We start from the raw sequence: 24,109 nt of genomic DNA on the forward strand, positions 1-24,109 counted from the left end.
AGCAGAGAGAATGCAAGCTTCAGACTCACTTTTCAGACCTGACGATGCATCAGACTCTTATACAGTCCTCTGACTTACTGCGTGAACTGAGCAGATATCTGATCGAATGCTTTTACTGTCAGACTGCAGTAGCTCTGAAAATATCACGACTTCCATGCCTTTACTGACTTTTTACGGGTGGTCGGACTGCGACGCTTTAAGGTCTCTAAACACAACCAGGTCACCTCGAGGCCAACCTCCCCTCCACTTGCTGCTGCTTCTGTGTTACCTGCTGCTGAGAGACCTGAGTTATGTCTGCTTTGAGTAGAGTAGTAATGATCCCCGTGAGGCCCGTATTTTATCGCAGAGGAAGCGGAGCCCTCGGCCGGTCTGACTGAATCCACAGTACGTTTTATTTTCGTCCTTTCGTATCTCAAACAGACAGTAAAATTAAAGGCCTCGCTTGGAGCCTCCACCTGGGGACAAATGTGAGAAGGGTTAGCGGGGATGTTGTCTTTTTTGGGTGGAATGTATCCTTGGACGCGTGCCCGTCGAGCTTAGACGCAACGCGGGGAGAAAAAGAGCTAGATGCATCCCCAACATGTGGCCTTTAAATCACTCCTATAACCTAATCGTACCAGCTCCGCTGTGACATCCTGATTACATCCACGAGATGACTTTTACAGCGGCTAAAGATCCTCTCTGCGCTCTGGTGACAATGCGGGCAGATTCACAGCTGACAGGCGAGCTCTCCTCCGTCTAATGTAATGTGAGTGACACAATGGAGTTGCTTACCGAGCCTGGTCGAGGCAGCATTATGCGACGCAACGCAGAGATTAATGAGCGACTAACACCAGCTTGAAAGGAATGAAGTGAATTTAAATTTCTCCAAAAGTTAAAGAGCTAATGTTACAGTATTAATTTCCTCTTGAACAGTGAGTGGGAAAATATCCATTAGCAAAATTAACCACAGTTTTCTAGGTAGCTAACATTGTGCGGCTGTGGCACTACAGTGTGGGGCCAGAGCTAATGAACACACTGCAGAGGGTGATATTTCATTATACAAATTAATGCTCACATTTTAATGGGAAAGTCACATAATGAATCTAGGCTTCAGTGACAGCAATTAGAGGCCCAGATTGTCCCCTTCTGGACAAGGCACTATTTAGCAGTAAGCAGCTGTGTGTAAAAAATAAAAAGGTCCTCGCTCTTGACAATAGCCACACATAACTTCAGGCAGGGCCACATAACCAATAAGAGTCCCGGCTCACCTATAAATGAGCAGAGGGAGGAGGAGGAGGAGAGACAGGACTCGCCCGTGTCACTTAACCTTAACCTAACCTTGTAATCAGGATGAATCAGGAGGGACCTGTGATCTCCGTCTCCATTCCTCTCGTTCCCCTGAGCCCTCGTCTTCCTCTTCCTTCTATCTCTCATACATTTTCTTTTGTCGCTGCATTTCCTGCCTCTGTCGAGCAGGAACTTCACAGCAACGGCTCTTCTTGAAGGGGGAATTAAAGAGGAGTGGGACAGTTTTGGAATTTCCTGCCGCAAATTTTAGAATTTAGCCCAACGTGTGAAACATTTCTGTAATACTGACCATGTCGTCTGTTTGAGGTCGTATCCTATCCCAGTGAGCCTCTTTACCCTTTCTCTGGTAACATCGTGATGTTTGGGTCTGCACCTTTCATCACAGAATAAGCATTTATAAAACTGTATTTCCTGTTCGTCATCATCATCATCATCAACTTTATTTATAAAGCACTTTAAAACAACCACAGCTGACACAAAGTGCTGTACATTGGAACTGTAAAATAAAATTACATGAGATATAAATAAAAATCAAATAAAAGAAGAGTGAAATCATTAATTAAATAACTACGTCATCCAATAAGAGTTCATTTTCTAAGGGTTTAAATCCGTACACGCAGCTGCCGAACAACTGTTAGCAACGAGCACACAGGAAGGACTGTTTTCCCAGTAACCCAACCTTGTGATGTGACATGGGTGGTGCAAACACCTGAGCACTGGCCAGTGTGAGCTTTGGAAGCTCCAGCCATTTCCAGTCAACACTGGTTCTCGCGTTCCACCCTAACTACAACTCTGATTACCCCCATGTATCAGGGTTATGTACACTAACTACAACCCTGATTACCACCGTGCCCACTAACTAACTAAACCTGATACCACCATGTAAACTACTATAGCCCCGACACCCTCATGTATCAGGTACACTATAACTCTGAATACCACTGGCCACTGTAACCGTTAGCCTGATTACCCTGACAAGACTAACTTTAACCCTGATTACCGCAGCCAGAGTAACGATCATTTTCCAACACAGTATGCTCTCACATGAATAAAAGTTAAAAGAAAAAAACGTTCACATTTGAAAGTCGGAGGGAGGTCTTTAACCCAGTTCAAACTGGTTCTGTTGCATCATATTCCATCAGTGGTTTATGAAAAATGAGAGCTGTGATAATGTTTAAATATAAACACAAAACAGCTTCCTTTGAGGCTTAGCCACTATTTGTGTCACATATGAATCTTCTTTCTAATTAATCTAATACGGTTCAGGTAAACTGTCGAGATGTTAGAAATATAAAATTATTTCTTTGGTAACAAGACCTGCAGTATTTTTGTTCAGATTTCTAAAATGTTTTCTGTGTTTATGGAAAACAGCACAGATATTTGTTTTTAACCACGTGTGTTTTCAGAGGTGTGGACTGCACTGATGTGGTAAACCTCAGTGTTTAGCTCCACAGTTAACGCACTGCATTAAGAAATATTTGAAAAAGCAAACAACAACAAAGCTGCAGTTTATGGAAAACAGCCGGATCCTTTTTAAAGCACGTATGTGTGAATAGTTTTCAAGTTTAAATCTTTTTTTATTATTCTGATCGTGTTAGCCGACTAAACCTTATCAATGTTTACCACGAATGTACTTTGTGCTCCTCAGATTTGACGAAAACTGCGGTTTGTTTTGTAATTACACAGTTTCAGTAATTTCATCTTTTTTGAATTATGTGTCTGGTTGACACAAAAAAAATCAGTAAAAATATTGTAAAATATACCATTAAAAAAACAAAACAAACGTAATTTCCTGTGAAAAATTCTTATTTTGCTGTATTTTTTAACCACACATTGAATAATCTTCCATCTTTACGGGAACTTTGGTCTAAAAACAGAGAATATACTGGCAAAAAAATTACCAGTTCAGTTTCTGTTTTTTTACCCAGTGATGCTGTTTGTGCTCTCTCTGGGATTTCTGGAGTTACTAAAGTGACGGTCTGTGCTGCCACTTCATATCTGACCCGCTGTATAACCATCAGATATATTTAAAACAGCTCCGTGTGTTTTTCAGTCCCTCAAACATCTCAACCGCTGGTTTTTACATTTATTTCCATCCTCGAAGCCAAATGGAAATTCATCTTCCAGTATGTCATATCTATTAAACCATTTTAATTGCCCCTCTGTACAGGGCTGGGGTATTTATCTTTACTTGTTTCTATGGTGCTGTCATAATTCACACGAAGCCAGATGAAATCCGTGCAGCAACATGAAGTGCAAACACGCTGTGGAGGACCTCAGGAAGAGGAGGAGGATTTATAAGCGCAGAGGTTGTGTCGAGTGAAGGGTCTGCTTCTTATCGTTCACCTCCGTCAAGGTCAGCGTGTCCACAGCGGCTCAACAAAGAGCAGACAGACAGCAGCGAAAAGTTTACCGTTCTATTTTTAACTCCTGCAATTTCCTGGTTTTGTGGCGGCAGCGATCTGTCATGTGGCTGGGAGGTTGTGCTGTTTGCGCTGATATCAATTAAAAGTGGATTAACGGGTACATAATGACCTTTAGCAGTAAATTGTGTGTAATGTTGCAAGGCAGGATACAGTATATTCCCCAGATGTCACACCAGGCCCCTGACGTATGATGGAGCAGATGTCTTAGCCAGTCCAAATGGCCCTCTAAGACACACACACACAGACACACACAGAGGCTCAGGCTGACATGCATGCATAAACATGTGTTCTCACACATTCCAAATGGCAAACAGACACACACACACGCAGACATGTCGTCTGTCTCACTTGCTCCAGATATTTAAAAATGCTCAGCTTTAATGGAAAAACGGGCACAAAGCGAGCGCTCTCGCAGGGCATCGGCATTCATTTCAGTTTGCCTTCGTCCGTAAACATCAGAGGACGGTGTCAAACACGCAACTGCCTCTGCTTTTCATTCTCATCTTAGATATGCACATTCATCTTTATTTCCCCCCCACGTGAACATTAACAACCTCTTATAAGGAAAGGGAGAAAAAAATCAGATCAGTCTAATTTCTGTCTAATTTGGCTCCTAGAATATCATTTTGTCCAGTTAGAGGAATCGAGAATGATCATTTGCATCAGGGACGTTTCCTTATTAAATCAGCGCCGAGCCTCTGTTCGGCAGCTCACAGGAGAAGCACTTATTGGGTTAAAAGCTCATCTCGTATGGTTTATTTTAAATATACTCTATGCTTCACAGACACTCTGCTGTAAGAGAAAAGATATCAAATCGCTGTCTTTCTGCCTGTAGTCAGGGTTATCTGCAGCTCTGCATGCTCTCTTTTCCCTCCTCTCTGCTCTCTTTAGTATTTCCACCTTCAATTTTCTTTTGTATAGCCTCCTATTCTTTTCTCTGCTGTATCAATATTCTATTGAGTTGCTGTTTGTGGCCCTTTATTTGAGAACTCTGCAGTAGGTCTGCAGATCGCAGAGTCTTTTTCTGGAATGGTGCCCTCTAAATAATGATAAATTACTTGAGCAGTATGCCATTTGCTAATTATATCCATGATTTACTACACAGCCCGACTTAAATCATTCAAACCAGCCTTGCGTAACAATGCCTTTTTTTCCTTTATAAAATGGTTTCCATGTGTATAATCTAAACATTTTATTGGCATATACTGTATAGAGAACGTGCATGCAAAACATTTTTTATTTCTTTTCCAGCCGTGCGTGCACAAATACCACTGTGGGAACTTTTATATGTGTATATTGAAAAGGGGGGAAAATCGAGCTTAGCGTTTCTGCCTCTCTGTTCATTGTTTAATGAATCCAAATCTGGCTCTGACTCCAAGCCTATTATAATTGCTCGCAGGATGTGTTCTATTTCAACATCTTTCCAATGGAAGATCCACTTCTGGCAGAATAGTGTTGGTGTTATAGCATTATCAGGAATATTCATGAATATGGATGCGCAGCATAAATAAACATATGTAAATGTTACACAGCAGATTCACCCCCCTTTTGCTGTAGTGTAAATCGCTTTGATCTGTACTGAATCATATTGTTCTTCATCGCGAGGCTTCACCACATCCAGCGTGTGCTTCACATATGTCGCCGGCTTCGTGTTTTTTGCGGCATCCGTATTGTGTGGCGGGGGGCCGCGCGCTGAGCCACGCCTGCTGTATGCTCCTCCTGACAAAGTGCAAAAAAAAGGGCGATGTCCGAGAAGCAGCGCCGTCATCGGCAACGGCGCGGGCCAGAACGGAGGCACGATGACCCCGCTGCACGTGCGCGCACGGGAACTCGCCGCGAGCCCGGCCGCAGGCCCGCGCACATCGCATCGAGACACTTCTGTTGTCAGCTGAAAATATTATGTCTTGTAGTGGACTGAAAGCACCATATGGTGAAATGTTTTTATGGTGTTGATATGAGTGATGGCTCACTTGGCGGAGCTGGATCGACCCATATTCAGATGCCTACTCCACACCCCCCACACCCCACCCCCGTCCCAATACACACACATCAAGTGGAGCCGAGCCGACGACTGGAAGAGAAAAGACATGCAAGTGTTGGTTGAATGCACAATCGTCTTCATTATCACTTTGTGTTTCATTCTGTGCTACTTTTTAAAATCTCCTTTTTCAGGAATTAAATACTTCCTCTTCTTTATCGTAGTTAATGAAATGCATGTCTTTTTTGTCACTTCATGTGACCTAATTTTCTTTGTTCAGGGAGGTTACATGACCCTCGGGCCCACATTCCCTGCTCCAATAAATAGATTTTGATATCCAGTCGATGTAATAAGCAGGTTAATTATTCACTGTTTTACTGTTTCTCTCGCTCTCTTTCTTTCCCGCCCTCTCAGGAGAGAAACCCTACCGCTGCCCTCATTGTGACTACGCCGGCACCCAGTCTGCCAGTCTCAAGTACCACCTGGAGCGCCACCACCGCGAACGTCAGAACGGCTCCACCACGTCAGGCTCCTCCTCTGGCCACACCCCTTCTTCTGACCACAAAGAGGATCATGGGAAGACGGGCGGAGGCATCTTTGCCCGACCGGACGTCCTCCGTAATGTTTTCAAAAGCATGCCCCCCAACCTGGACTTCAGAGCAGGGCCGCTGCTGCCGCATCAGTGGGCATCGGCTCCCATCGTGTCCTCTCACAACCGGGATCGTGACTGTGGGGACCGCCGCTTTGACTCTGCCTCTTCAGCTGAGAACACGAAGACTGCCGATGGACCTTCCACCATAGTCTCCGCGGACGGCGCCGCCGCCAGCTTCTCTGACCTAAGCCGGGCTTACCAAAGCATGATGGGAAACGGAGTCCACTTTCAGGGTTCTCTCCAGGCTTTCATGGACAACTTTGTCCTCAGCTCCATGAAGAAGGATGTGAAGGACAGCCAGAGTCCAGCCCAGCTCCAGGCCCAGCGCTACCATGACAACGGCGAGCCCAAAGCCAAGAGGGCCGCCTCCGGGGAGCAGGACAGAGAGGAGAAGCCTGAACCCAAACAAAACTCGGAGCCGGGCAAACCCGGGTCCCAGTACGAACCGCTCGATCTGTCTGTGTCGGTCCGACCCGAGTCTGCATCCGGATCACTCCCTGGCACCTCCGTCACCATTCACGATAACGTGGCGTGGCACGGATGCCTCTTCTGCTCCTTCTCCACTTCCTCATTGGAGCTCATGGCTCTGCACCTCCAGGCCAACCACCTGGGCAAAGCCCCTCTGCAGCACGCCGACGCAGGCAAGGACGCTCACCGAGAGGGTTCTCCGACCACCTCCACCCTTCACTCCTCCAACACCAAGGCCTCGGGCGTGGCCCCGGAGAGAGATGGAGACAGAGATGGAGAAAAAGGCCAGGGAGGCTGGAATAACCACATGGAGCAGCCATATAACCCCTTCCAGAGTGAATTCTACAGAAGGTTTGGCGGCTTGTATGATGGATCCCCAAGAGTCAGTCAGGGCATTCAGGGGTACATAGCCCAAGCAGACCACGGTCTGGACCTGCCCAGCCAGGTCTTCGGAGGGGCCTCTTCAGCCGGCCCTGACCAGATGGGCGACAGGGGCTCCTGTGGAGATGCTGAAGATGACCAAGTTGGATCTGAAGACGAGGCTGGAAAAACCGGCGTGCGCAGCACCAACGAGACCCCATCGACCACACCCAAGAGACGGCAGCAAAACCACTCTGACGAAGACGAGGAGGAGGGAGGAGTGGCTGAAGAAGAGGAGGAAAGAGACGAGGATGGGCAGATGGACGTGGACAGAGAGGAAGAAGGAAGTCCCAAACAGCTCCAAGATGATTCCTCTCTGCCCCTGAGGAGCGGAGCGGCCATGGCGACACCGTCCTCTGCCATGACTCCACTTTCTCTGGTTCCTCCGCCCCAGAACCAGACTCTGCCGCTGGAGAAACAGTGGCAGCAGGGCTTGGGCCTCCTAACCCCCGGAGGTCCACCAGGACTGTTGAAGGCGGAGCAGCAGACCCACCTGGAGCAGCAGATGAACATGCTGTCTGTCCTGAGAGCCTACAGCAACGACAGCCTCCCTGCGTTCAACGGCCTGGGCGGTGGAGCGGGCGGGGCGCCCCCGGGGGGCATGAAGAGGTCGGACGCACCTGGTGAGTGTGTTTAACCCCTCCTGGTTCAGAATATTAAAAGACAGCCACACGAGCAGAAAGCGACCCCAAAAAAGACAAATATGAGCACAAATCCAATTTTCCCACCAGTGCGTGCGCACCAACACCAAACACAGCAGACTAACACGTATACGTTTTTGCCTGACACCCACAAAGGAATCTCAGGCACTCACTAAATGTCTCGAGATTGGCTCTGAAGTGATTTCAGCCTTATTTCAAGCAAGTTTAGAAGCTATCATGCCGGCGACTAGCAACAGATTAATCTTTATTACACGTTTATATTACTGGGAGTGCAGCGCCTCCCTCTCGCTCCCCAGCATGGGGGGAATAACCCTGGATGAGTCAGAGCAGGACCTCAGCTCCCCGTGCCATCTCCTCCACATGTCTCTTAACTATCTTAGCTCTCATAAAGCCGGCTCCCAAAAGCCCATTACTTTATAAGACTCGTCGATCTATGACCCTGTGAAAAATGAACTGTCAACTTTCATGATTCTGCTAAGGTTATAGCCGCTCCTTGAGACTGAAGAAGGAAGTCTTTTTCTCTCACTCTCTCTCCTTTTTTTACAATGCTCCTCTTCTGTTTAGGGCTGGTTGGTACTTCTGAGTGTCTCTATAGGAAGAGAATAAAAGCCAGTGTTGGTGTTGAGCTTTAAAAAACCGGCTTATAGACACGACGGAGATGGATGACTTTGCTCCGCTGCTGTCGGTTTGACTCGGTGTGACCCTCGTAATATTATTAACAATCAGGAATATTTTTCTTTGTTTGGAGAACAAAGGAACGGAACATTTTTCAATCAAACGCAGAGAGAAAATAATATAAAACATAAATAAAATAACAGCTGCTGGTGTTATCTGTGGCAGGACACGGCTCTGAATATCTCGATGCAAGTGTATATGTTTCATTAAAAAGAGAAATGGCTTTGTGAGAGATTGCCCTACATATTGTTTAGTCCAAAATGTGGGCTGGCCCCTCTGCAGCGAGGAATGCTCGACCTTTATAGATAAGGCTTTCTCTGAGGAACAAAGGCCTTTCTTATATGTCCTCGTCTGAGACGGCCATTCATTGTAATTAAAAAAAAACAAGTTATTGTGTGTCCGACTTCCCGGCAGATCTCTGGGATGGCACCGAAGATAGCATAGAGAAGAGTGAAAGACTATAGGGAACATGAGTAACATGGAGACATGTTGTGGTGAATGTGAGCGAGTGAATTGTTGTCCCGAGTGTGACATTACTCCAGGTGATTCTTCGCCTCCCGTCCCGGCTAAAGATGCTCTGACTGAAACATGCACGTAGAGCTGGACGGAGAGCTAAAGTGCAGAGACGTTCGGAGGGCTGGGGAAGCTACAGAGCTGTGCTTCGGCTAATGTGACCACGTGAAAAGTTCATGCTGACCGAGTTCAAAGGCCACTGTTTCAGGATGCGCTGCGATAGTTTCTCGTGCTGTTGTTGTGCAAGTGGAGGAGACAAAACAGACACGCTCGTTTCTGGGTGAAATGCACAGTTGTGTTATATGTCCACTTGTAAAACACTCATGTCTTGTTTGGGGGGGGGAACTGTGGCTGGAAGAGCAGAGCCGCTGTTCCACTGTTGAGGATGAAGGCGGGGGTGGCAAAGACGTCCGAAAAACTCAATTCAGACCTGGCAGAATGTGATTATCTGGAGTGGGTTTGCATTAGGTTTGTATGCAAATACAGCATAAATCATTAATATCGAAATTCTGCCCTGAATGCGCGTGAGCTGTCGCGGGGCACGCGTCGCACGTCTGGAGTGGCCGGCGCTTCATTAGTATGCCCGGAGGAGGAGGGGAAAGGGTTCCGCGTGCTCTGACACGAAACAGATAGAAACGTAGACGGCTGCGTGCACAAGCCACGCCTCCTGAATCGGATTTATCAATAAATGTCATTAAGAGCAGCGGTGGGCCCGAGGTCTCTGCAGTCAGCCGAGGTATCTGGTTACTGAGGTACAGTACGCCGTGTAAAGATTGACATGAACCCGCACCGTTTGCTGTACTGTAGATGTGCTTAACACAATCAATACTTGGCTGCAGTGCAGACCTATCTATAGCCATGCATTATCAAACATGAAGTATTACATTATTCAAACAGTGCTGTACATGCTGCGGCTGCTTGCGAACAATGCTCCTCACATCGTATTACTTACATTACCTCAGCCCCCCCGCCCGCCCACCTCTGCTCCTCTAATATATGACATGTGGACCTGAGAAGGCTGAGACTGACAACCTGAAGAGGAGGAGGTGTTGATAAAAGTGCAGGACTTGGATGAGCACGTTTAGGATTTGAGGAAAGAAAATGGCAGAGCTCAGAGCTGAGCACCTCTTACTGCGGGAGAAGTGTGCTACAGAAGCCGGCGGTTAGTGGATGGAAGTGAAAGCAGAGAGGAGAGTGCTGTGTGTTCTCAATTAGAGCCGTGACTCCCGCTTTCTGAGCGCTCTCACGCCGTGCTTCTCCTCAGAAGTGCTGCGGTTTGTTTGTGTTCGCTGCAGATGGAAACTCAGAGGTTCAGCTCGGCGCGCTCTGAAACTGCCGGCTGTCGGTGAAGGAGCCGCGTGACGTCACCTGAAGTCCAGCCGAGCGGCGTGATGACTGAAACTCTAGCCCCGCCCTGTGTTCGCGCCTGTCTGATTGACAGAACGAGCTGCGTGTAGTTTCAGGAGCGGCCCGTCGGCTCTTCTAATCGTAGGATGTTTGGACATTTGTGATGTCTGGACGTTGCGTTGTTCCCTGCGTGCCGCTGAGCTGCAGTCACCTTATTAGACACGTGCCAGCGAGCGGTGCGGCTGCTCTGGTCCTTTCCACGAGCCAAGTTTCTCTCAGAAGAGACGATGGCTTTCCAAGTGCCTCTTTAGCTCGCTTGGCACCGCGTTACCACCGGCCAGCTTCTCCTGCACACGACTGGGCGGCGCGCTGCTGACATGCCCGGTGAAGCTGAAGCAGGTTTCTTTGCTCCTCAGGTGGTCGGCCTCTGCGCTGGTACACAAATGATTCCAGCACACCAGAACACTGGCATCCGCTGGTCTGAACAACACTGAGATTTGCATCAGACTTTCTAATTGTTGAGACGTCGTGGCAGACGTTTGCCAGGTGGGAGGAGCCAGTCCAGAGCAGGCGCGCCCTCCTGGTCGTATGCAGGTTACTGTCAGAGGTGCCTCCGCCGTGAGTGTCGAGATCACATCCTCACAGCGCGCTGGCACACGGCGAGATGAGCGTGTTTGGTCACGCTCACTGGTGACATCACAGCACACATGCCAAAGACCCCTCGTACATACGTGAGCAACGCCGGCAGCTTTGACGTGGACAAACACTCACAAACATTCACACACACTTCAAACTTTTTGTGATGTAAAATGTGGTAATTGCCAATAATACTGTCCTTATCAGGTGTTTAATGACCAGGATTTGGTTGCTGTTTGTATTTAACACACACACACAGACACACACACACGCGTGGAAAGCAGTTCACATTGCTGCTAGACTCCCCTGTGTTCACTAATGAGCCCGACATGTGGCTTACCTGTGTCGCTGCAATTATTCTGTACACTTAAAAGTGAGGCTGAGGGTTCACAGCTGACAGTCCTGGACGGGCAGATGGTGCTTATGAACTCATTTATCAATACTGGGGACACAGGCGGGCTATTGGTCGCTATATTTAATTCATTTTTGCAGTAAAAGTCCAAAGCCGGCCTTTAAAGCCTGTTTCAGGTGCACACACACAATCAGAGGAGCATCTTTGTGTTTCTGTGTTTGCTTCCAGTCTTCAGAGTGCTTCCTAACAGCAGAGGGCATCTATAGCATGGAAACATCTGGATCCTTCCGCTGCTCTTTCTTTAGTGCTCGCTCAGCTCTGAGCCAGAGAATCATTTCACTGGTTCACCATGGGAGCCTCCGGTGGGCGTTTGAGAAACTGCAGCTTCAGTTGTCTCATTATAATCTCCGCTCTGATGCTTAGTTAGAATTTTTGATCTACCTATCCCTTATCTGGGTTTGGGTCGCGGCATGAGCGGACCTCCCTCTCCCCGGCCACCTCCTCCAGCTCACCCGGGGGACACCGAGGTGCTCCCAGCCCAGATATAATCTCTCCAGCGTGTCCTGGGTCTGCCCGGGACTCCGGTTTGAACTATTACCATCTTTAATTTACAGATTTTTCAAAACATTAAAATAAGACCTTTATTTAACAAGAGAATTTACAAAGTGACAATAACACAAGATAAAATTAAAGAGAGGCATCACACAAACAAGAGCCGTGCAGCTGTGCGAGGGTCACAATCAACGCTGTGACATCAGTTAAGCGAGTTTCGGGTTCGACTGCTGGAGCAGACGGTCTGCTTAAATCGTTTATTTGTGCCAAATTGAATTGGAGGCTTCTTGTAAACAGTTTAACCCGATTAGAACTTCAACCAGAGTTTGACCACAGTCCGAGTGACTGAACCGCCCTCCTCCCTGCGTTTTCCCACAGTCCGCGATTCTTCCTCCTGTCTGTCTGCCTGTCTGTCTGATTGCTGGAGGGCAGGGGCTCCTGCAGCGATTAAGCCATCTGGAGGCCTGTCTGCCTGCCTGCCTGCTGGTGAGACGCCTCCCCGGGCTCTCATTGTGTGCAGAGATGACAGCTCTGACGGCTGCTGAAGGCGAGGTGCCATTTCCCACGTGCGTCTACATTACCGGTTTAACTTGTGCAGAGGTGCATTATCACCTTGTCACCCAAAAGTGCAAATAGTGTATTTTTCAAAGAGCAATTAAAGGTAATAGCTGCTGTCAGGCTGCACGGATGGGACCTGTTGCGCGCTCTCAGATGTGATAGCTCTAAAAATATTTCCCCCGCTCGTCAGCCGGTCCTCTCCGAGAGCGCTTCCTGCCGGCGGCCGCGCGTTTTTCCTGGAAGTTCAGCGAGCGAGAGGTGGGATGGAGTTGCTCTTGATAAGGAAACAGAGACGAGTGCCGGGTGATCGTAAACTTGCGCGACAATTATTCTCTTCATTATTTTAGAAACAGGACGGGGAACGCAGCGGAGGCAGCGTGGGAGATCGCATTTACACACTCCATCCATACGTGTGTGCCCGCGTGCGTGTTCACGTGCAAACCAGCTGCTTTTATGTGCACTCTGTATCCCCCCCCCCCCGTAGTGTGCATCGTATTCAATATTGCAAAAGTTGAAACAATGGGTTATAAATTGGCCTTCCAACCCGATATATCTGACATGATCTCTGCTTCCCATCTCGTTAGTTTGCTGTTTGTTTCTTTTCTTCCCTGACTCCTGTAGACTTTGTTCGGTTTGAGTTGCTCCTCTTAAGAATGCAGCGTTGCCTTCCCCAGGCGCCCTGGAGATGTGAAGAGGACGCCTCAGAGGAGTTGTACTCGTAAAGCTCCTCATCCTCGGAGGGAGAGACAGAGAGAGAGAGCACCGGCAGGCAGAGACACACAGGCATAATAACTACACTTACACAGCTAGTCGACACATAATGAGACAATGCAGCAGCAACTTCAAGGAAAAACGCAGATATATAAAAAACAACAGAGAGCGAGGCAGAGGGAGAGGAAAACAGGGGGCTGTGGGGGTAAAAAAATAAAGAAAATCAAGAAACTATGTCAACTTTTATTTCCCGTGTTATTCCACATCAATGGCGGCATGCAGTGATACTAATAAAAACAAAAAGTATACACAGGTACAGACACGCAGGCAGCGAGCTGCCGTGTTTGAAACGCTCTGTGGCAATTAAGGACAAATAACGCGTATTATTTCCCGTCGTGACGAACGATCCTAACCAGCCGCTAAAAAAAACGTCCTGATTTCGACATCAAACGCAAACAAATAAAAACGGCTCCAATAAACAAAAGTTGTGAGACAGACATCGCACAAACCGCGGGGGGAATGAGAATAAGAGCAGCGAGCGCTGAGACAAATAAGCCCGCAACATTATAACATTAGCAGTTAGAAAATACACTTAATTCCTCAGCAGAGATGGATATAAACTGCATTGTTGCGTTGCAAATCCCAGCCACCGGATTTAAACTGCTGCATTGTTTTATTAGGGAAATATGGGGGTGGAGGAACAGTGCTTATTCTAATTACAGTGATTTAATCAGGATTAGGGAGGTTACCTGGATGAAGCGAGGGGGCATCTGTGGCAAGGGCACATGCTTTTAGACGGGCCGGGTGCACGCTGGCGGGGCCGCCCCTTATCAACGCTCATCGCCGGCGCTGACTTCAGCCTCCGAAACGATGACTTTCTCTGCCCGTGCACGAGTAAACACTGGCCTGTTTGTTCTCGCCGTCTTTATTCCTTCGCTTTTTTCCCTCCTGCCTGGTTAAACAGCAGGCGGAGGGAATCCATTTTAATCTGATTAATAACTTAGTTGATCACATATAACCCAATTTTCAGTGAGTGCCGTCCTTGTGTGTGCGCGGCCACGCCCACGCTGACCTTTGCGGTCGCCCCGGTAACAATAAGGCACAATAAGCGCCGTTGTTCTGTCGGAAAGCCGGAGAAGCTTTGCTTCATGACCAAAATTTAATGTGGCCCTCTTTGCACAAAAGGCCGGGCCTGCGCAGAGATGGGAACGAGTTTCCCGCCGCATTCACAGAAATATGAATCGGCCTTTTAAAACAGATATGGTTACATATTCGTTTTGAAAGGTACAGTAACGGGCTCAGGCCGCGCTGCCCTCCAACACTGGGGCCTTTGTTCGCTGGCCGGCTAATAACCGCCCCTGATCCTGATCCTCAGCTCTGACTGCTTACGGAAGAATCCCCCCGAACCTCTCTTTGATTACACCGTTATACGAGCTTCATTTTGTCATTTCGATTTCACTCATCGTGTTTAGCGCTGAGAGATTTGTATTCAGGATTGGCAATTACGATTCAAACGCCACAAAGTAAGCCTTGTGAGTTTTAGTGATGACGAGTGAGAGAGGGGGAAATATCCTTCCTTTCTCTGTCTCTGTCTGTCGCACATGCACACAGGAAATATGAATCAAATATTCATGAAGTGGGCTGAGGTTCTCATGCACCCATATGCTTCCTTGTTCAAGCAGCTTGCAGTGGACAGAGGCATCCATCCAGCCTGTAACCCCCCCCCCCACCTATCACCAGAACTGCTGCCATCGCCGCGATCATTAAATAGGTCATCTCGAACATGCACTCCTCCTCTTTCTTCCTGTTTCTTCTTGCTTCCTCCTGTTTTTTCCTGTTTGTTCCTGTTTCCTACTCTCCCCTCCTCTTTCTTCCTTTTCCCTCCTGTTTCCTCCTCTTCCCTTCTATTTCCTCCTCTTCCCTCCTGTTTCCTCCTCTTCCCTTCTATTTCCTCCTCTTCCCTCCTGTTTCCTCCTCTCACTTCCTGTTTCCTCCTCTTCTGCGGCGTCCTCGCTGCCCTCCACCGTGCCCCTCGACTTCCTTCTAATAATCTGTTGTGAGAAAGACGAGTCCTTCGAGCTCTGTGATTCACTGGCCAGGAATCCTTGTAAAATCAGGCCGCCGTGTATTTGCCAGTTTCCAGAAATTGTAAGTACTTTATGGTTTATAGTTTTTTATTATGGAATGAAAAGGGTGCTGTGAGGGGCTGCTCCGGGGGCGGCGAGGGGAAGGAGGGGGGATTAAAACTGAAGGGATTAGCACCATACTTTAAGATAAATCTTTTTTAATGTGAAACCTCATCCCCGTTCATTCTGGGTAACCACTCTTATTAACTGCTGTGCTTTCATGCGGCCTATTTTTTCTTTCGCCGAGCAACTTTTTAAGCAGAGGCTTTTTTTTCCTCTTTTTTGGACACGCCGCTCGCTCCGCCGGCTCCACAAACAACCTTTTTAAGCATTTAAACACAGAACAATGGCAAAGCACATAGCTGCACACATTAATGTTTTTGTATCTGGGAGCAAAAAGAGAAAAAAAGGCAGAAGAAAGAGATAAGCAGAGCTTGGCTACGCCGGCCCTCCGTCTTTCCCTCTCTGCCTCTCTCCATCAGCCAATCCCGGCTGATCTGTATGCATCGGGGGCTAAACAGACAAACATCATATTCTCAGTCTCCAGACTCTAATTGACTGAACAGGGATTGGTCACACTTTTAAGAAGCGTTCCATAATGGATTTCCATGTTTGTGTCTCTTTTAACTGGCGGTGCGAGGGGAAGCCATAAATGTTGTCTTTATTACTGAAAACAACAGCCCTCCCTCCATCCTCCTCCGTCTCTCTGTTTCCTCGCCATAAAAGACCATATCAGTGCGACGGCCGGCATTCGTTGCAAGGTCAACTCTGCCGACAGATGACAAACGATCTCAAGATGGCCACATCATCTGTCCCGTAGCTGCCGGCCGAGAGCGCCGCCACCGCGTGCTCGTCTTTATCCCTTCTTTTCACTTTATCATCATGTCGTGGGGGGGCAGAGCGAGGAAAACCAGCCACCTGATATCCACCAATGAGGAGAGTTTTCAGGCCAAAAGGCAAATGAGGATGGGGGCGGGGGCGGAGGGGGGAATCTTTTCAAAAATCGGCACTTATCGTGTTTCTGTATCAGGAAGCAGACTTGGCACGAGCCGGGGATTCAGTATTACGGACAAGCTGCTCATCAGATGGGAGCTGGTTTATTTCTGTGGCCCACCCTCCGCCTCCCCTCCATCCGTCCATCAGTACCTCCCATCCTCCGCCACCCCTCCAGTCTGCTTCTCATCCAAACGTGTCTCATTTCTCCGACCGGACGACTTCTTTCATTTCAACCGTGTGATTGATTTCTCCTGTTTATTGTTTCTTCTTCATCTTCCTCATTATCTGCGTTTGAAGCGCCGCTTAAAACCGCTCGGTTCCTCCTCCAGCGGCGACGGCCACTTTTCACAAAACTCTGACTGCGTTCCTTAATTACGTGACTTCTCTGTAACACGGCCGTCAGCTCGCAGACAGCCGCTCTCGCGTCGTTATTACCTTCCCGTTTGGACGCCGGCTCTCGGCAGGTAGCCGAGCCCCCCCGCCCGCCATCACATCGTCCTCTTCCTCGTGTTCGTCTTCCTCGGTCTGCTCTGCTGTTCTTGGGTAAAAATGGATCTGTGCCATCAGTTTGTCATTTTTAAAACAATAAAAATGTTCTGGTTATGCCCCCCCCCCCCCCCGCGTCCTCTGACAGTGAACGAGAAGATGAAGCTCCGCTCGTTAACAATCAAATGCTCAGCAGCTTCATGTTAACACCTTTGAAACATTCTGTTTTTGAAACCTTTTCCTCCCGCTGCTTCCCGTCGTCTCCACGGTTACCGTCATAGGGTGTAAATCCAAGCTGCTGACAGGCTAACACCGAGCTAATGGCGCCATTCATTACAGTCCAGCTCCGAGCTCCTGTCTGCCCACAAACCTCACCCCGAGCTTCTGCCTGAGGTTACTTCCTGTTCAATGGGAGTTTTTCCTTCCCACTGTCGCCAGGTGCTCATAGGGTGTCGAGTTTCTCTGTATTATTTCTCTGCCTTACAATGTACAGTTATATACAATATATGACTGAATTAAACTTTAGTTCTTTTTACTGTCAACAAACAATAAAACATTTAATAAAGAATTACATATAAATAAAAATGAGAAATGCAGTGATTTCTGCCTGTCATAGGTCTAAAGAGCGATTACTTTAGAATTGATGTCACAGCTGATATCAGTTTATCACTTCATATACTTATAAAATGATAACTGCAATGTTTTTCTGCAGTAAAGCCGGACGTGGGCCCAGTTTAGCTTCTGTGTAGTCGAGCTAAGCTGGATCCGGGGCCCGTCGCTGCGTCGTCCACTTTTCTGTCTGATAAATCTTCCCCGTCCTTCACACAAAGACAAAAACAAACAAAAACAAGCTGGTCATGTGTGACACAAAGAAAGAGCGTCTCCACCTCGCAAAGCAGGACCCGTCCTAAAATACAGGAGCGAACTGTCAGACTGTCAGAGTTCCTGCAAATGTTTCACAATAAAAGCCTGCATAGAAGAGTTCCTGTGAACCAAAACTGCACAGTAGAGGTCTTTTAATTTGAAAGAGAAGGAATTAAATAAAAGACTTAAAAACCAGGCACGCATGTGAAATATGTTTAAGAAAGATGCGACTGGATTCGTCGATACGTTCGGCTGCTCCACCACAATGTCACAAAATCCACCCAGATGCTCATCAAAACCAGCTGCCAACCAATCAAATGTTACACATTATTATCACCTAAATCTTCGTCAGCAGTGAGGAAAAGCAGCTTAATTAACCTTTCATTGAGTCCGGTGAAACATTCCCAAAGACGGAGCAGGACGCTGTGTTTTATTGGATGTATAAAGTGTGGATTCGCTCACACAGTCTATCGGTTTTTGGGAATGCAGAGGCTGCAGTATTGGATCCTACACCTATTGAAGCTGACGCAGTATAACAAAGCATGCAGGGCCAAAAGTAATGATCATATACAAATATCAATATTAGAAAGAGTATGTGCTAAAGAAGATGCATGGCTATTGATGTTTAAATAACTGTAGCGTCAGAGAGATGGAGAGAGGGGGAAAAATGTGAATCATATTTTCTCACTGGGAGAAAAAAAAGACCTAATCGAACACATCCCACGAGGCGCAAACAGCGAAGTCAAGGCCAGGATGAAAGCAGCTCTTCTGCTCCTCTCTGTCTGCGAGCGGCCCAACAAAACTACAAATAAAAGCGTGATCGGGGCGCGGCGGCGCTTCGCAGGCCGGCGGAGTGTTTGACAAGGCAAAGCGCGGCGATAAAAACAGTCAAAAGTTAAGTCGTCAGACGCTCTCCCCACTCCGCGGTGTCTTTTCATTTGTCTGCATATACGCAGCTTTATTTGCATTTCAAATGCTCATATTTGAAGAGGGTGGCTTAAATGCCAAGACGCGAATTGATGACAATCGCCTCGATTCAAAAGCATCGGCAGAAAGCCTCTATCCTCGCCGCTGACATTAAAGCTAAAGCAGAAACACAAAACAAATATATATTTATCTGTGCTGCCTCCTCCCTCAACCTTTCTCTCCGTCTCATTATTTTAGGATCATTTTACATTTGAATATCAGTTGTCGGGCCGAGCGCGAGCCGCTGCCCACAAACTAAAATAAGAGAATAATCAGCGGGCTGCAGAACGCGCGGCCATCGATTCGGCCGCTGCCTTTTTTCATCGCTTTTCCATATTCATTTGTGTAATTTACAGTAAATCCAATAGCTGTCAGTCACAACACGCGAGGACCGAAAAACGCCGTAAATTTACGGTGTTGGGAAACAGCTGCTGCAACATTTACAGCACAGACCACTCTAAAATATTAAAGATGTGTCATCGCAGGCACTCGGCCCTGCATCTGTAACCATCTGCTTTCTATTAACACACTACACCCAAAAAACTGAGGATGAGGCCTCGCACGCTCTCTCAGGCCGTTTCCTCCTCTCGGCGGAGGGGAAGCCGGTTCGCTGCAGACGCACGAGCTGATCGACGGCAAAACGCTTCGAACCTGAGTATTGCGGGCCACGGCCATGTTTGCGAGGCCTCCGCAGCTGAGCCTCTTTTCTTTGCTTGTGATTAATCGTAACTCGCACACCCTCCCATCGATTTCAACACATCACGCCGCCGCCGGCCGCGTGGCCCCTTAGCCTCGAGCCGCCGTGACTGCGAGTGTCGGCCAAAGATTCGGTCTCCTCGCTGATATCTCGGGGGTGCGGAGGCGTGCGGTGACTCAGACTGTTTGGGGCGATGACATCTGTCCTGTTACAGCAGACACAGAAGAAGAAGAAGGAGCAGAGGCTGAGGGCGGCGCTGCTGCTGCAAAATATTAAGTTACAGCAGAACAGGGAGACTTATGGGCCGAGTCAAAGGTAAACAATTACAGCATGGTGAGTCACTTTGTTGGAGCACAGCTAAAGGAAGATCATCTCTCCCTCTTAATAGGTAATTTCCTTTGTCTTGTGAGGATCGGATCACAGCCGGGTGGTCTGCCGAGAGAAAAAAATCACGACGGATCCAAAGTTGGCTGGAAAGCGTCCAGCGCGGCGCTCCTTCGGAAACATTCTGTTCAAATTAAACGAGCGCCTGTTTGCGAGGAATGCGCCGACAGATTCGGAGGGACGTTTCCCAGTTTATGTCTCCTTTTTTCACATTTCGTGCTTTCTGTCATCTTGTCTGTGCTAAACTAGTTGTCCTTTTTGGGGGGGCTGTCACCCCCCCTCCGCGTCGCTCCGTCATCCTCCCTCGTGATGTCACCATCTCGGCGTGAATCATTAGGATATCAGTGTTCAGCCAGTGACAGAAAGAGCCTGATTAACAAGCTCTCTTGTTTTTCCTCTCCTCTTTATCCTCCTCCTTTTTTCCTGAAACGAGGACTCCCGCTGCTCCCAACGACATTTCTTCCCCCTCCTCCCTCCTCATCATCCCTCCTCTTCTTCCCTGTCGTGGATGGCGGGGAGTCACAGGTGTGTGACAATAATTACACATACACTCAGAAAAAAATAATGTCGTTTCCTCCATTTAATAAGTTTGCAGTAAAATAGGCAGCGAGATAGAGAGAGATGCAGAGAGCTCCAATCTTATCGGATACCCCAACCTCTAACTTAATCATATGGCTCTTAAGAGCAGCCTGCCACCAGCTGGGGCTCCGTAATATGCATGCAATATGTGTGTAAAACGATACGCTTTAATTTTGAGCCCACTTTAAGCAGCAACAAAATCTGTTTATATGGGAGACATTTAAAAAGAAGAGAGGGCTGGAGGGAGGGGGCGCGGGATCGGGTTAACTCTTGCTCTCCGGGCCCGACAAACGCCATCTGTCTGGTGTCGGCCGCTATCAGAGCTCGGCGCCGCGCACAGACCGGAGCTGTGTCCACCCTTTTTAAGCTTCCTGTCGCATGGCGCCGGGGTTGCGGTTGGACTTAACATCCAAACGCGCACTTTCGCTCAGTTTTTCTTCCCCTGGCTCGCTGTGATGTCATACAGAGCCTGTGCCTTACAGCCTGATACTAATGTTGGAAGTTTACCCTTCTTAACTCACCTGTATAAAGTTGGCCTTATTAGGGGCGTGGCCTCTTTGACTGACACAGGCGGCCGTAGCTGCTAGCTGTGTGCTAGCTTCACCCGAGCTGGACCGCGTTTGTGCTGGTGGAGCCTTTTTAATGACATCGTGTGACCAGCAGCGTGGCTGCTGTGAGGTCACTGCGATGTCAGCAGGTATGAGAGTGACGCTCCTGCACAGGCTGTGGGTGCAGACGGCGGCAGGATCGCGTCTTTCTGCACAGAATACAACATTAAACTCTGTTTCTATGGCGGCACGTTTTTCCTGTTTCCTGAAACCTCGCCGGCTCTCAGAGCACGGCTGACAAGGTTAGGAATAATGTTCCTCTCTCGGCGTGCCTGCATCGATGCGGGGCATCGATTCGGGGAGTTTTTATAAAGTTAGAGCTGTTAGAGGCTCTTAAAGCCGAACTCTTCTTCTGGTGAGGCACGAGACGCGAGGCTGGAGCGCAGCTACGAGGAGGAAGTGGGAGCGAGGACAGAGGAAACAGAGCTTTTGGGGAAGGAAGGAGGGAGTGCGTGTGTAAACTTCAAACAGCCCGTGATGGCGGCTGTCGCTGCCGCCGCCAGCTCTGACCACTCCACAGATGCTTTTGTTCCCGCTCACTCTCACTCCTTCACCCCCTCCTCCTCCTCTCTTCTTGCCCGGTCTCTTTGGTGATCCAGTGTGAGAGGAGCGGGGGCTATCAAAGCCACCGCTGTCTGTTCCAGACTTCAAAACCCGGGGCCCCCGTCCATCCGTCAGCCCCAATCATCATATCTGCGAGGCCCCGGCGGAAAGCCTCGTACGCTGGAGGAGAAATATTTGATCTGTCCTCTTTGCGAGGATCAACAGTCACACAAACGACAGGGGCGCCCCGGCGTACGGGGGGAGGAGGAGAAGCTGCTGCTGGAGCAGGGAGGGAAACTCCTACGCTGGGCAGCAAAGATCCGGTTTATTAGACCGTTTCTAAAAGTGCCGCAGTGAGACGGCTCACCTTTAAAGATTACACGTGCGTGATCACGAGTGAAGCCTTCTTCCTTAAAGGAGCGTCTCCATCATTAACCTTATTTATTTTATTGTGTTTTAGCTTCTGATGGGAACCAGGAGCAGCTCACACATGCTCAGTTTAAGGCTTTCTTTTATTTTCCAGAAGTTTCCTGATTCCACAAAGATCTTTTTTTAATTGATATTAAAACACGAAATGCTCAAATACAATTTCAAAAATAATTTATTTTACACAAACGTCACGTTTTTATTTGTCGCCGTGCGATGAAATATGCGAGTCAAATAAAAGGTCTGTGTCTATCAATCTATTTATCCGTCCGTCTGTCCCGCTGTCATGTGACACTTATTTATAGAGTGTGTATAGTTAGCTCTTAAATCCTGTATGTGAGATCAGACTACGTAATTACTGAACTCATTAAGCACTTTATGTCCACCAGACCTCGTCCCCTGTGTGTGTGTGTGTGTGTCATGCAGAGCAGCAGCTGGTTGTGTTACTGACACACACACTGAGGTGGTGTTGGTGGTGAAGAAGATGAATATGTGACTTGAAGTTGAGTCTGTGTTACTGAAGATAATGAACACACACACTGTGCCCTGAGTGTGTGTTCAGGCATGTCACTCATGAGCCCCGTCACTTCCACCCGAGTCACCAGCAGGACTCGGGACACATGGACGGACACGGGGGGTGGGGTGTGTGTGTTTGATTGGCGGGATGGTGTGCAGCGTGCAGTAATCCATCACGAGTGTTTCTGACAAAGAGCTGAAAGAAGACTCCAGACCGGGGTCGTGACCCCGGGGAGGCGGGGGGTGTTCCAAACCTCTGGAAGCTTCCAGAGTGTCACAGTGAACAAACACAGTGTGAGTGGGCTCACGTTTGTTGGTCTGAGGATGGCGGACTCAGGTGCTGCTCAGGACCGCTTTCTGTGATGACGAGCGCAGCGTGATGGCGGGCGGCGGCGGCTCATATTTTTTCTTCATGCTTAAAAACCAGCAGCAGTTTTCAATGTATGGCTGCTGTGATGCATTTGAGATGAAACTGTGACTTTTATTATTCTATAATATTTACTCTTATTATTATTATTATTATTATTATTATTATTGAATAATGCTCTTCGATCTCTTCAATGCAGCTGGAAATTATTTTAATGATTTGCACTGCTGGGGTGAATATATGTATATTAATATTTTACAAAGGTGATAATTATGCAGTAATAATGATCTTTTTAATATTTCACTTTATAAAAAGTGAAAGTTTAGAAAAATCAGAATGAAAAAACTGTGAGTTCCTGATTCTGGGAGTCCTGATGACACAGTGTCAGATTCACACCTGAGGCCAAATCACTTCAATCAGCTCGGGCTGCAGGAAGCTGAGTATTACCCCTCTAACCCTTTCATAATAAAAGATCCAAATAAATGTGTATTTTTTTTTATTTACATGAAATTTGTATTTTGTTTATTTGTAAAGCAGAACGTAGCATATTAGCATCGCTGCATTTAAATACATTTATTGAAGAAAATATAGGATTTTTAGCCACAGTTAATTTGCAGATCTGGTCCCTGGTTATGCTTTTAACACACAGCAACAATAATAAATCAATTTCAGATCAATAGCACAGAAAGTCAAATAAAATTGTCTGATTTTAATGAATTTCCTCTTGTTAAATAATTTTTGTTTTTAGAATAATGTTTAACATTTGTTGCTAATAAAGTAAGTCTTCTTTTGCTCATTAAATAAGCACACTTATTGCTGTTTTTGCAAACTAAATGTCTGAAGCTGATTTCATCATCCTCGAGCAAACAAAGCCGCTAAAATGCTCGAACTCACTGATTCAATTAATAGCTAAAAATAGCTTAATTATTCATTAAGTCTAATATATATTTATTCTGATTTTAGTCAGTCTATTTTTGAAGATCTGTTCCAAATATCAGCACAAAGCCTGACTTTAATTCAATATTTACTCCATGATGTTTGACAGAAAAACAGAGAGCAAAAGAAAAAAGGGAAAAAGAGTAACGTAGGATTGTGGGTAACGCCGCCGCAGAGACGGCGATGACAGGAAGGAGCTTCATCTTCACGCACACACAGAGGAAAATGCCATTTGTGGTGCTGAAGTCCGCTTCAGATGCTCCTCATGCTTCCGGCTCCATGAATTTCTCACTTTAAGGCTGCAGCGGCGTGCGCTGACATCACAACAGACGAGTTTCTGTCCAATAAAACTCTGGCCGGAGTTTGTCGGGCCTG

At 47.5% G+C, this 24,109-nt stretch overlaps 1 protein-coding gene and 1 long non-coding RNA gene across 8 annotated transcripts in view; one reads left to right on the forward strand and one right to left on the reverse strand.

Annotated features, from left to right (window-relative positions):
* The window catches only part of znf536 (zinc finger protein 536), a 219,823-nt gene that overhangs the window by 148,510 nt on the left and 47,204 nt on the right, over positions 1 to 24,109 (forward strand). For all 7 annotated transcript variants that reach the window (XM_080301120.1, XM_026177512.2, XM_026177499.2 and 4 more), the window contains one exon: positions 6,109 to 7,857. In XM_080301120.1, the coding sequence (XP_080157246.1) occupies positions 6,109 to 7,857 (1,749 nt within the window). The remainder of the gene's footprint in view (positions 1 to 6,108; positions 7,858 to 24,109) is intronic.
* Positions 17,376 to 24,109, reverse strand: part of LOC113027768 (uncharacterized) — a 101,927-nt gene continuing 95,193 nt past the window's right edge. The window contains exon 5 of the long non-coding RNA XR_013908963.1: positions 17,376 to 17,666. This is a non-coding gene — a long non-coding RNA (uncharacterized LOC113027768). The remainder of the gene's footprint in view (positions 17,667 to 24,109) is intronic.

This window comes from Astatotilapia calliptera, chromosome 1, assembly GCF_964374335.1.
Source record: "Astatotilapia calliptera chromosome 1, fAstCal68.1, whole genome shotgun sequence".
In the NCBI taxonomy this organism is placed as follows: Eukaryota; Metazoa; Chordata; class Actinopteri; order Cichliformes; family Cichlidae; genus Astatotilapia; species Astatotilapia calliptera.